This window comes from Anomaloglossus baeobatrachus, chromosome 12, assembly GCF_048569485.1.
Source record: "Anomaloglossus baeobatrachus isolate aAnoBae1 chromosome 12, aAnoBae1.hap1, whole genome shotgun sequence".
In the NCBI taxonomy this organism is placed as follows: domain Eukaryota; kingdom Metazoa; phylum Chordata; class Amphibia; order Anura; family Aromobatidae; genus Anomaloglossus; species Anomaloglossus baeobatrachus.
This window is the reverse complement of record NC_134364.1, coordinates 130,140,287-130,153,010: the sequence shown is the minus strand read 5'-3', so window position 1 is coordinate 130,153,010 and position 12,724 is coordinate 130,140,287. Positions and strand designations below refer to the sequence as shown.

At 56.0% G+C, this 12,724-nt stretch overlaps 2 protein-coding genes across 3 annotated transcripts in view; one reads left to right on the top strand and one right to left on the bottom strand.

The window, feature by feature from the left end:
• The window catches only part of ZNF687 (zinc finger protein 687), a 19,206-nt gene extending 9,502 nt beyond the window's left edge, over positions 1-9,704 (top strand). Inside the window, 12 exon segments of the mRNA XM_075331267.1 lie at positions 845-1,118; positions 1,120-1,963; positions 1,966-3,014; positions 6,323-6,501; positions 6,579-6,666; positions 6,668-6,756; positions 6,832-7,009; positions 7,090-7,312; positions 7,315-7,394; positions 8,283-8,395; positions 8,470-8,608; positions 8,758-9,704. Of these exon segments, the coding sequence (XP_075187382.1) occupies positions 864-1,118; positions 1,120-1,963; positions 1,966-3,014; positions 6,323-6,501; positions 6,579-6,666; positions 6,668-6,756; positions 6,832-7,009; positions 7,090-7,312; positions 7,315-7,394; positions 8,283-8,395; positions 8,470-8,608; positions 8,758-9,195 (3,675 nt within the window). The 5' untranslated portion in view covers positions 845-863 and the 3' untranslated portion in view covers positions 9,196-9,704.
• A 2,518-nt stretch (positions 9,705-12,222) lies between these two features.
• LOC142257955 (unconventional myosin-Ie-like) overlaps positions 12,223-12,724 on the bottom strand; it is an 87,673-nt gene continuing 87,171 nt past the window's right edge. For both annotated transcript variants that reach the window (XM_075330283.1, XM_075330282.1), the window contains exons 27-28: positions 12,529-12,710; positions 12,223-12,432 (exon numbers count right to left, since the gene is read on the bottom strand). In XM_075330283.1, the coding sequence (XP_075186398.1) occupies positions 12,356-12,432; positions 12,529-12,710 (259 nt within the window). In that variant the 3' untranslated portion in view covers positions 12,223-12,355. The remainder of the gene's footprint in view (positions 12,433-12,528; positions 12,711-12,724) is intronic.

The window sequence follows — 12,724 nt, the reverse complement described above, 5'->3', positions numbered from 1 at the left end:
CCCTCTCTCTGTCTCTCGCGCCCCCCCCCTCTCTCTGTCTCTCGCGCCCCCCCCTCTCTCTGTCTCTCGCGCCCCCCCCTCTCTCTGTCTCTCGCGCCCCCCCCCTCTCTCTGTCTCTCGCGCCCCCCCCCTCTCTGCTCTCTCTCCCCCCCCCACCCTCTCTCTGTCTCTCGCCCCCCCCACCCTCTCTCTGTCTCTCGCCCCCCCCACCCTCTCTCTGTCTCTCGCCCCCCCCCACCCTCTCTCTGTCTCTCGCCCCCCCCACCCTCTCTCTGTCTCTCGGCCCCCCCCACCCTCTCTCTGTCTCTCGGCCCCCCCCACCTCTCTCTGTCTCTCGGCCCCCCCCACCCTCTCTCTGTCTCTCGGCCCCCCCACCCTCTCTCTGTCTCTCGGCCCCCCTCTGTATGTTGTTGTATGGTCATGTTCGGCTGAGATCACGGGTCCTGTACGTTGTCTTGCTCTTTGTTTTTCCAGTCCCTCTTGCTCTGGTGGGCTCTCGGCCTGTGGCTGTGCCCCCTTCCAGATCGTGATGTGGGTCTGGCCTCCTGACATTTTCAGGACAATGCCCGTCTGTCCCTGGTCAGGAATGTGGTCCTTAAAAAGGGAGACAGGAGATCCTATTGCAGATAGTGTAGGTGGGAGGGGGTGACGCACGGCCTAGTGAGGAGACGCCGGCCTAGTGAGGAGACCCTAGAGTCCTGCATATGGGCAGGGATTAACGCCGTCACTGCTGAATTGAATTAATCGCCAGGCAGCAATGTTTGGTGGTGATGATCTTGCACGCTTGTATAATGTGCTCAATCCTGTCACATTGGGATTAATATTCGGCTCTGTCCTTCCCTAGGCCCTCTGTGAAATTCACCATGGGCGACATGAAGACCCCGGACTTTGACGATCTCTTAGCTGCATTTGATATTCCAGACATGGACGCAAATGAAGCAATTCACTCGGGACCCGAGGATTCGGAGGGACAAGGGAAACCGCCATCGGGGGAAGCGGCGAGTGGAGATCATGGACTACCACCGGCCGACATCACCGCTGTCAGCGTCATCGTGAAGAACACTGTCTGTCCAGAGCAGCCGGACTTACTGGACCTTCACAGCAAGGACCCCCCCGGTTCTGGGCCCCCGTCTCATTCAGAATGGCTTCAACCCCCCAGAGGTGTCCCGGACACTGTCAGTCACTCCTGCAGCCTCCAACGGAGGAGAGAACTGGACACCCAGAGCGAAGGCCGGGAAATCCTTAGATCTGTTCACTGACTTCACATCAGTGGATAATCCCATCGACAACCGCGTGTCGGAGCTAATAGACAGGCCGCGAGAGGCGAAACTGAAGGAAAGGCCAATGTTTGAGCCCCTAGAGCCAGTCCTCTGCCCTCCGCCAGCTGAACCTTCCACAGATGAAAGCCGCAGGGTCATCCCTCCACCCTTCACTATCAGTAAAATCGCTGGAGGTGTCGGATCCCTGGGGATTTGTCTAGGAACGGTCTCTATCAAGAAAGAGCCAGGTGATGAGGGTCCGAGGAGTCCACCGGCGTTGGGGGAGAGCACCCTTCCTGCTCATTACACTGAGCCTCCTGTCCCTGCGTGGACAGCCACCGAGCCCAAACTTGACGATGGATCCATCAACAACACCTCGAATGATGTGGATGAATCAGTGTCCAAACCTCCCAAAAATCCTGAAACCCACGTGGAGTTCACTGATCCCCCAAAGGACCCCAAAACCAGCAATGAACCCGACACTCCTGGGGTAAAAGAGGAGCCAAACTGGAGCCCACGGAGCTCACCCAGCGATCTTGAGGAGGAAGATGGCATCAGCTCCCCATCATCAAACTCTTCACGTCCCCTAAAAGTCCGGATTAAAACCATAAAGACTCAATCCGGGAGCATCACCAGGACCGTCACCCGCGTGTCCTCCAACTCCGACACCGTCGCTTCTGCCCAGACGTCCGAAGGTTCTCCACAGCTCCAGAGTCCAACCAAGAAAACTCCCCCAATCCCAAGGAAGATACCAGTAGGTCTCCCCTGAAGGATAAGAGCTGCCTTCCAGGAAGTCCATCAAAAGCGGAGACTGCTCCAGTGGTGAAGGTGCCACTGGGCAATGGCGTAAAGCTACAGGGCTCCATCCTGCCCGTGTCCACCATCCAGAATGCCAGCAGTGTTATGCTCATGGCAGCCAGCGTGGCCCAGCAGAAGGCAGTGGTCCTGCCCTCCAAGGCCAACAAGGTAATGACTAAGAACATCATCCACCTAGTGCAGCAGCCCTTGTCCAGCACAGCCCCCCTCACTGCTGTGAACGTGGCCACCCAGGTGGCTACCAACTCTACAATTAGCACGACCAGCAGCCCGCAGCGCAGCGCTACTGTCGTCATGGTGCAGTCACAAAAACAAACACCAACTGTCGCCGGCACCGTCATCTCTCGTACACAGTCCAGTCTGGTGGAAAATTTCAATAAAATCCTCAACAGCAAAAATCTACTCCCCACTTACAAACCGAACCTGACTCCCCCCGCAGAGTCCAGCCTGAGCCTCCCCCTGTCCGGCTTCCGCTGCTTGGAGTGCGGAGACTCGTTTGCCTTGGAGAAGAGTCTGGCTCGCCACTATGACCGCCGTAGCATGAGGATAGAGGTGACCTGCAACCACTGCACCAAGCGCTTGCTCTTCTTCAATAAGTGCAGCCTGCTCCTGCATGCCCGCAAGCACAAGGACAATGGCCTGGTCATGCAGTGCTCCCACCTCGTCATGAGGCCCATCGCTCTGGAGCAGATGATCGGGCAGCCGGATGTCACACCGCTCGTGTCCGTAGCTGTGCTAACTCCAGGCAATGCCTCCACACCCGGCCCAGCTCAGGACACAGCCGCCACAGCCAGCCCCACTAGTGACTCTGCCATTTTGCCAGAGCAGTCCACCTACTCCACCTTCCGCTGCCTGGAGTGTAAGGAGCAGTGTAAGAACAAGGCCGGCCTGGCCCTTCACTTCCAGCAGATCTCCTCCACCGCAGCCAGCGGCAGCACGGTGAGTGTCCGACCTCTGACCAAGGGATGGTTGCGGGGATCTAACCTCTGACCTAGGGAGGGTGCAGAAGAGGGGCACAAGCTCTGAGCTAGGAAGGGTGCAGAAGGGGGGTCCAAGCTCTGATCTCGGGAAGGGGTGCAGAAGGGAGGCTGATCTCTGACCTAGGGATGTTGTGTGGGGGTCTGGCCTAGGAGGGTGCAGAAGGGAGGTCCGAGCTCTGATCTGGGTAGGGTGCAGGGGAGGTTAAAGCCCTGACCTCGGGAGGGGGATCCGATTTCTGACCTAGGAATGGTGTGGGGGTATATAACGTCTTACATGGGGGGGGGAGGGGGTGTCTGACCTCTGCGAGAGGGTCCGAGCTCTGATTTAGTGATGGTGTGGATAGATGGGTCCGAGCTCTGACCTGATCTATGTAGGGTGCAAGGGAACCAACCTCTGACCTACTAATGAGGCTGCGGGGAGTGTCTGACCTAGGGAATGTGTAGACCGGCCGGAGGAGGGGGGAATGTGTAGACCGGCCAGAGGAGGGGGGAATGTGGAGACGGGCCGGAGGAGGGGGGAATGTGTAGACCGGCCGGAGGAGGGGGGAATGTGGAGACCGGCCGGAGGAGGGGGGAATGTGGAGACCGGCCGGAGGAGGGGGGAATGTGTAGACCGGCCGGAGGAGGGGAAAATGTGGAGACCGGCCGGAGGAGGGGGGAATGTGTAGACCGGCCGGAGGAGGGGGGAATGTGTAGACCGGCCGGAGGAGGGGGGAATGTGTAGACCGGCCGGAGGAGGGGGGAATGTGTAGACCGGCCGGAGGAGGGGGGAATGTGTAGACCGGCCGGAGGAGGGGGGAATGTGTAGACCGGCCGGAGGAGGGGGGAATGTGTAGACCGGCCGGAGGAGGGGGGAATGTGTAGACCGGCCGGAGGAGGGGGAAAATGTGTAGACCGGCCGGAGGAGGGGAAAATGTGTAGACCGGCCGGAGGAGGGGAAAATGTGTAGACCGGCCGGAGGAGGGGAAAATGTGTAGACCGGCCGGAGGAGGGGAAAATGTGTAGACCGGCCGGAGGAGGGGAAAATGTGTAGACCGGCGGAGGAGGGGAAAATGTGTAGACCGGCCGGAGGAGGGGGAAAATGTGTAGACCGGCCGGAGGAGGGGGGAATGTGTAGACCGGCCGGAGGAGGGGGGGAATGTGTAGACCGGCCGGAGGAGGGGGGAATGTGTAGACCGGCCGGAGGAGGGGGGGAATGTGTAGACCGGCCGGAGGAGGGGGGGAATGTGTAGACCGGCCGGAGGAGGGGGGGAATGTGTAGACCGGCCGGAGGAGGGGGGAATGTGTAGACCGGCCGGAGGAGGGGGGAATGTGGAGACGGGCCGGAGGAGGGGGGAATGTGGAGACGGGCCGGAGGAGGGGGGGAATGTGGAGACGGGCCGGAGGAGGGGGGAATGTGGAGACGGGCCGGAGGAGGGGGGAATGTGGAGAACGGGCCGGAGGAGGGGGGAATGTGGAGACGGGCCGGAGGAGGGGGGAATGTGGAGACGGGCCGGAGGAGGGGGGAATGTGGAGACGGGGGCCGGAGGAGGGGGAATGTGGAGACGGGCCGGAGGAGGGGGGAATGTGTAGACCGGCCGGAGGAGGGGGGAATGTGGAGACGGTTGTTGAGGAGGGGGGAATGTGGAGACGGTTGTTGAGGAGGGGGGTCAGAGCTCTGACATAGGGAGGCTGTGAAGTGGTGGTCTGACATAGGTAGGGTTCAGAGGGGGGTCTGAACTCTGACCTGGGGGGGTCGAAGCTGCAGAATAGGGGTTTGAGTTTTGACTTAGGAAGGGTACAGATGGGGGATCCGAGCTATGACCTAGAGTGGGTGCGAAAGGGGAGGTCCAAGCTCTGACCTGCAGAGGGGGGATCTGACCTAGAGATGGTGTGGAATGGGTGATCCAAGTTCTGACCTAGGGAGGGTGCTGGGGATCTGACCTATGCAGGGTGTGGTGTTGAGGACCAAAGCTCTGACCTGTGGAGGGGTGTGGAGGGGGGGCTCCAAGCTCTGACCCAGGAAGTGTCCGACCTCTAATCTATGGAGAGTGCTGAGGTGAGGTGCGACTTTTGGCCTAGGGAGAGTGCAGAGGCAGGGGTCAGATTTCTGACTTAAGCAGAGTGCAGAGATGAGGTCTGGCCTGGATAGTGTGTAAGGGGGTCCGAGCTCTGACCTAGGGAGGGTCTGAACCTCTAACCTGACCTAGGGAGGGCATGGGAGGGGGGGGGGGTCCGACCTCCGACCTAGGGAGGGTATTACCTCTGGCCTACGGACGGTGCGGAGTGGGGGATGGGTCTGACTCCTACCTAAGGAGGGTGCGTATGGGGAGGGTCCGAGCTTTTACCTAGGGAGGGACTGACCTCTCGCTTAGTGAGGGTGGTCCAAGCTTGAGGTAGCTCGGGAGATCTGAACGCTTTGCTTGGCGCGGGGGGACCTAAGCCCTGTCTTGGGATTGTGCGGGGGGCACCAGCTCTGTAAGAATGTAAGTGTCTGAGCTCTGTTATGGGATGGCGTTGGGTGTCTGATCTCTGCCTTGGGAGAATGCAGGGGGTCTGATCTCTGCTTTGGGAGAGTGCGGGGGTCTGATCTCTGCCTTGGGAGAATGCAGGGGGTCTGATCTCTGCCTTGGGAGAATGCAGGGGGTCTGATCTCTGCCTTGGAGAATGCAGGGGGTCTGATCTCTGCCTTGGGAGAATGCAGGGGGTCTGATCTCTGCCTTGGGAGAATGCAGGGGGTCTGATCTCTGCCTTGGGAGAATGCAGGGGGTCTGATCTTTGCCTTGGGAGAATGCAGGGGGTCTGAACTCTGCCTTGGGAGAATGCAGGGGGTCTGATCTCTGCCTTGGGAGAATGCAGGGGGTCTGAACTCTGCCTTGGGAGAATGCAGGGGTCTGACCTCTGCCTTGGGAGAATGCAGGGGGTCTGATCTCTGCCTTGGGAGAGTGCGGGGGTCTGAGCTTTGTTTTAGGATGGCGCTGTGGGTCAGAGTTCAGTCTTGGGATGCCGTGGGATGTGTCTGAGCTTTGCCTTGGGATGGCACAGGGGGATCTGAGCTCTGTCTTGAGATGGCACATGGGGGGGGGGGGGGGTCTGAGCTCTTCTTGGGAGAGCGTTTTTGTTTGAGCTCCATACTAGGGGTTTTGAAGAGTCGTGGATGTCCCAATTTCCATACTGAAGGGTGGACAGGCGGTCTGGGGCGTAGTCTAGGGGGGGTCACGGAGTCAGGTTCGAGGACTGCACGCGGGGTGATACAAGTGTCACTGACTATGTCGTTGTTTCCTTTAGGTTTGCTCTTTGTGCCCCATGATGATGCCAAATCGCTGCAGCTTTGAAGCCCACCAGCGCATGCACAAGCAGAGCCCCCCAAATGTGTGTCCGGAGTGTGGGGGCAACTTCCGCATTGAAAACTTTCAGACTCATCTGAAGGAAACCTGTCTTCACTTCTCGCGCAGGATTGGCTACAGGTACTGTCATCGAGTCAGGTAGGACGGAGGGGCCGCTGCTGTGACCCCCCTGGTTAACCCTGTGTGACCCCGTGCAGGTGCCAGAGCTGTGCAGTGGTGTTCGGAGGAGTAAACTCCATCAAGTCTCACATTCAGACTTCTCATTGTGAGGTCTTCCATAAGTGCCCCCGTCTGCCCCATGGCCTTCAAGTCTGCGCCCAGTGCCCACGCCCACATCTACACCCAACATCCGGGATTCAACAATCAACAGGCCAAGTAGGTGGTGCTGTTCTGTGGGGGGACGGCCGGGCGTGATGGGGGCAGGGGGCTGATCATGTGTCTCATCCCCAGGATGATCTATAAGTGCGCCATGTGCGATACCGTCTTCACCCACAAGCCTTTGCTCTGCTCCCATCTGGATCATGCCCATTTTGACCAGCAGTTGGGAAACCAGAGGGTGAGCGTCTTTAAGTGTCCGGACTGCCCCCTGCTGTTTGCCCAGAAGCGCACAATGCTGGAGCATCTAAAGGTAGGAGTGTGGGGGGGGCCGCACTCTGGTGCACCCGCGGTGTGTCAGGGTCGGCGTCTTACGTCTTCTGTGTCTTACAGACCACACATAATAGCGTGGTGAAGGAGGACCCCCCGCAGTCTCAGGAGCTTCTCACCCCCAAGCCGGAGCCCATGGAGGTTCCCGTCAGTAAACAATCAGACCCGGAGCCAGAGGCAGAGCTGGAGGAGTCGTCGTCCTCAGATCCCCCGAGCTCCCCCGAAGTAAAGAAGAAGAGCAAGACAAAGGACTCACAGAAGCCGGGCCCCCCCAGACAGAGGAGCAACTCTGCACCTGCGGGATCTGCCATTCATGGTTCCCCGAGAGGGACGAATATGTGCAGCACATGAAGAAGGAGCATGGAAAGGTGAGGAAGCTGCGGGGTGTACGGAGGACGTGGGCTGCGGGGTGTACGGAGGGCGAGGACGTGGGCTGCGGGGTGTACGGAGGGCGAGGACGTGGGCTGCGGGGTGTACGGAGGGCGAGGACGTGGGCTGCGGGGTGTACGGAGGGCGAGGACGTGGGCTGCGGGGTGTACGGAGGGCGAGGACGTGGGCTGCGGGGTGTACGGAGGACGTGGGCTGCGGGGTGTACGGAGGGCGAGGACGTGGGCTGCGGGGTGTACGAAGGACGTGGGCTGCGGGGTGTACGGAGGGCGAGGACGTGGGCTGCGGGGTGTACAAAGGGAATAGATGCTGGATATAAGGAGGGAGAGGACAAGGGGCCGCGGGAAGCACGGATGGAGGATAGGGAAGACAGGACTGCAGGGTGTATGGATGGAAGAGGGAAAGGGTGCATACAGCTGGAGAAGGCTGAAGTTGTTGGGTGTACGGAGTCAGGAGGGAGAGGATGTGGGCCGTACGGAGGGAGAGGACAGGAAGACTGCGGGGCGTACAGGGGGGGGGGGATGCTGGGAGAACAGAGGGATTAGAAAGAGAATGGGGGCTGGCTCTGGTGCATACGGATGGAGGAGAGAGGACGGGGGCTGCAGGGTGTATGAATGGCGGGGGGCAAAGACTGGGAGAGCCACTTAGCATACGGAGTGGGGGTGTGGGGCAGACGGAGAGAGAACTGGGGTTGTGGGGTGCATGGAGAGAGGGGGGTGGGTGTAAGGGGGAAGAATGTGGGGGGCATGGTGATAGAAGACTAGGTCTATAAGGTGGTATGGAAGAGGCAACGTTTTTGACCCTGGATCTTTGGGGGTAGAGGCTGTGGACTTTGGGGGTCTTTTATTCCGTCTTCTGCTTGTTACCAGTCTGTGAAGAAGTTTCCGTGCCGCCTCTGTGAACGCTCCTTCTGCTCGGCCCCCAGTCTTCGGCGGCACGTCCGAGTCAATCACGAGGGTATTAAGCGAGTGTACCCCTGCAGGTAGGTGCATGCTGTGTGTGGGCACGTTAATGGCTCCAGTGGTGACGTGCCATGACGCTGTCCTCCTTCCTTAGGTACTGCACGGAGGGAAAGCGCACCTTCAGCAGCCGGCTCATCCTGGAGAAGCACATCCAGGTGCGGCACGGCATTAAAGTGACAGACCAGGCGCGGAGCCAGGAGGTCCTGGTGCCCCGGAACAGCAGTAAATCCCAGGTAAGGATGGGAGGGGGGATAAATATCAGCTGTGATGGGTGCTCCTGACTTCTCCGTCTCCTGCCTGGCCACAGTCAGGTTCATTCCTCCTTATCTGCGGTGGCTGTCATTTGTACCCTGTAAACTAAAAAGCTCTGATCTCCCTGCAGGGCTCATCTAAGAAGAGGAAACTCTCATCAGACGAGTCGGGGAGCGACGAGCCCGTGAAAAGCAAACCGGTCCCGCAGAAACCGAAGCGCAGCTTCCAATGTCGTGCCTGCGGCTACAAGACAGGGAGCCTGGCCGACTTCCGGCAGCACATCCCCCAGCACTGCACCAGCGAGAGCTCCCACCAGTGCCGGGAGTGTGGGATGTGCTTCACCTCACAGATTTCCCTGAGCCGCCATCGCTTCATGACTCACAAAATGAAGGACACAGGCGAGGAGGAGCCAGAGCCCAACCCCAAGGTGGAAGAGTCCTCTGACGGGAGACTGACCTGCCAGGTCTGTAATAAAAGCTTCGACAGTCAGCTCAACCTCAACACCCACTTCCGTACACATGGGATGGCCTTTATCAAACAGCGGCAGAGCAGCGGAGCTGACAACTGAGGGGACGGTGTGGGGGGCATCGTCACCTCCCCGGAGTCTGATCGTCGGTCACTGAAGCCACCATGTGCCTTACTGTACGACACCACCCCTGCGCTTCCTGGTGAGCCGTGCTCCTCGGGGGGCCGGACAATATAAATATGTAAACTACGTGTAATAGAAATCTATTTTTCTGCACTTAGTTGGGGGGCATCACAGCTCCAGATTTGGGACGTTTTTTTAGTTACTGTACCTTTATGGATCTTATGTTCTCTGTGAGAGCAGCCGGAAAACATTGTCCCCACAGCATCGGTGCCGAGGATGGTAGTTATCTGCACGGTGACCCTGCGCCGTGGCATCAGCTGCGTGGCATCAGCTGGACGTCTTCCTGCTTTGTGAATACAGGACTGCACTCGTCCCTCTGGTTTTGGATGTAAATGGTGGTTGCAGTTTTGATTTTACTACATGAACATTTGTTTTATATATGAAGTTCGACCAATCACTTGTACATAAAATAAAACTGCTTCCCTTGCCCCCGGGGTGAATGTGTTGGCCTCCTGATGGCCGATGCAGAGGTCAGCGATGTTAATGGCACTGCACTTGTCGGATGTGCAGAAGGAGTGCAGTGGAACCTCGGTTTACAAGTAACCCAGTTAGCGAGTATCTTACTATACGAGCAAAGCTTGCTGTAAAGTTGTATCTCGGTTTACAAGCAAAATCCTCACCGCACACACTTCCGGTTCCGTACTTTAACCGCGTTCTGACCCGCTCTTGCAGTACACACACACACACTATGCTCACCTTACCTTCCATTGCCGGCCTCCTGGTTCTTGTAGTTCGCCGGTACGGGATGTGTATCGTGTAACCATCGCGACGATGGAGGAACTTCCGGAACAAGCAAGGGAGTTGGAAGGGCACCACCCGTCGGGATCTCCTGCTATACAAAAATAGCCAAGCAAAGAAAGAAGAAAAAGATATACCATAAACGGGATCACCGACTCAATATTATAGTTGTGAAAAAATATATTTTATTGTACACACTAAGTGGAAGGAGCAAAGTGAAAAAAGGGCACATACACAAATGGTTAAAAACAATTAAAAAGCCAAAGATGGCATGGTTCCCCACCACACCAGCCTCCAATACATAGGTATAATAATAGTGTACCTCTTACATATAAGTACAATAAGCCTCCAAACAGTAAATGGTAATAACCCAGTACAAATATAGCCACCGGTGTGTGGATAACCGGCTTCAGATACAAGAGTCTAATAATAGAGGGTACCTTTTACATGCAAATACAAAAGACCTACAAACAATAGATGGTGATGACCCAGTACATATAGAGCCACCAGTATATGGATAACCGGCTTCACAGAGCAGGGTAGGAAGGGGTTTAAAGAAGTTCAGATCAAATAGAGAAAATCAATAAATAGAACTTTAGAGAATACCCCTGCCAAGTACCCAAATAATTATATCAAGGTGAAATAGATGGCAAAGACATCCACTACAGGAGGAATAAATAGCAGGTATATATACTGCAAATTGTGTGCCCTGTGAGCACTGGTCATAGATTATCAGATTAGTAAAAGACACCTGTATTACCTAGGGTAAGTACATAGCATGATCATCCAGTCTATAGCATAGAGCTACCCGTGGCCATGCCCTGGATAGACAGAGCAAGGTGTATCCAACACAAATTCATAGATGTAAACCTAGGCTAGGAGTAAATGAGTCTGCAGAATAGCATACTCACACCCGACGGCGCAGATAGTACCAAAGGGGGAGCAGAGGAGGTACAAAGGGGCGAGGCAGGAGGTGTGTGACCCCACACGTATCGCCACCTGACGTGTGGCTTCCTCAGGGGAGAAAAATGTGCCATGTATTGATTTTCTCTATTTGATCTGAACTTATTTAAACCCCTTCCTACCCTGCTCTGTGAAGCCGGTTATCCATGTAAAAGGTACCCTCTATTATTAGACTCATGTACCTGTGAAGCCGGTTATCCACACACCGGTGGCTATATTTGTACTGGGTTATTACCATTTACTGTTTGGAGGCTTATTGTACTTATAATAATAGAGTGTACCTCTTACATATACCTATGTATTGGAGGCTGGCGTGGTGGGGAACCATGCCATCTTTGGCTTTTTAATTGTTTTTAACCATTTGTGTATGTGCCCTTTTTTCACTTTGCTCCTTCCACTTAGTGTGTACAATAAAATATATTTTTACACAACTATAATATTGAGTCGGTGATCCCGTTTATGGTATATCTTTTTCTTCTTTCTTTGGATGGAGGAACTTCCGCTGTCAGCTGCTAGTCAAAGGCAGCACACTGACCAATCAGAGGCAAGCGGCTGACGTCAGCGCTCTGGCAGCGCTAGCTCTGGCAGCGGTGGCGATGGTTACCCGATACACATCTTATACCGGTGAACTACAAGAACCATGAGGCCGGTGATGGAACAGAGGTAAGGTGAGCATAATGTATGTGTGCGCTTGTGGAAAGGCACAATAGGGGACAAGGGTAGGACATTGAACAAGTTGGGGAAGGAATTGTCTGAGCTGGCATTACTTCCTATGGGAAATTTTGCTGTACTAGACGAGTAACTTGGTTTACGAGAACAATCCATTCTGGGAGCGTGCTTGTAAACCAAGGTTCCTCTGTATAGCAGTGCATTAAATCAGACAACCGCTGCAAAAACAGGCGGTGTGGTACATAACTTATGCCACGTACAAGCGGGGCTGGACGGTACATCACACACCCAGTGCAGCATGTAAGTAGCCAGGTACATCACAACCAGTGCAAGATACAAAAGGCCTTGTACATTACACAATTGGTGCAGGAAATGGGCGGCACAGTACATTACACAATTGGTGGAGGGCAGAGGCAATGCAGTACATCACATTAGCAGTGCTGGATGACACGCAACCGGTATGCTTCATCACGCAGCTGGTGCACCATATGAGCAGCACGGTACATCACACAATCTACGTAGGATACAAGCAGTGCAGGAAACGGGCGGCGCGGTACATCACACAACCGGGACGCCTCCCGCTGCTGAGGGAAGATTTATTGAACGTTCCATAAATAGGAGCACTCGCCCCAACACAAGTATAAAAAAACACATATAAAAACTCGGCTCTCAGCCACCATGATATAAAAGCTTTATTCTGTCCAGCAGCTCAGATCTTCTCCACATAATTTCCTGGGAACAGCCCTTCGCGGCCTCGTAGTTTGCCCTGCCACCAGCCGGAGGGATCTGCAGAGGAAGAGAAGAAATCCGCGTCAGCCGGGACGATGTGTCCGGTGAGAGGAGGCCGTAGCCTGAACACTCAGGAGCTGCAGTGACTTTTACCTTCTCTGACAATGTCTAGGACGTCGTTTGCATTGAAGCTCAGCTCGTCCGTGTCCTGTGCGTCATAGGCGTAGAGCGCACGGCAGCGGGGGAGCTGGGGCTGGGGCTTAGGTTTAGGTGCTGGCTTTGATCTTCCTCCACCAGGCACTGGCTTCACTTCCTTGGAAAGTCTCCTGGAGACCCTAAGAGACAAGAC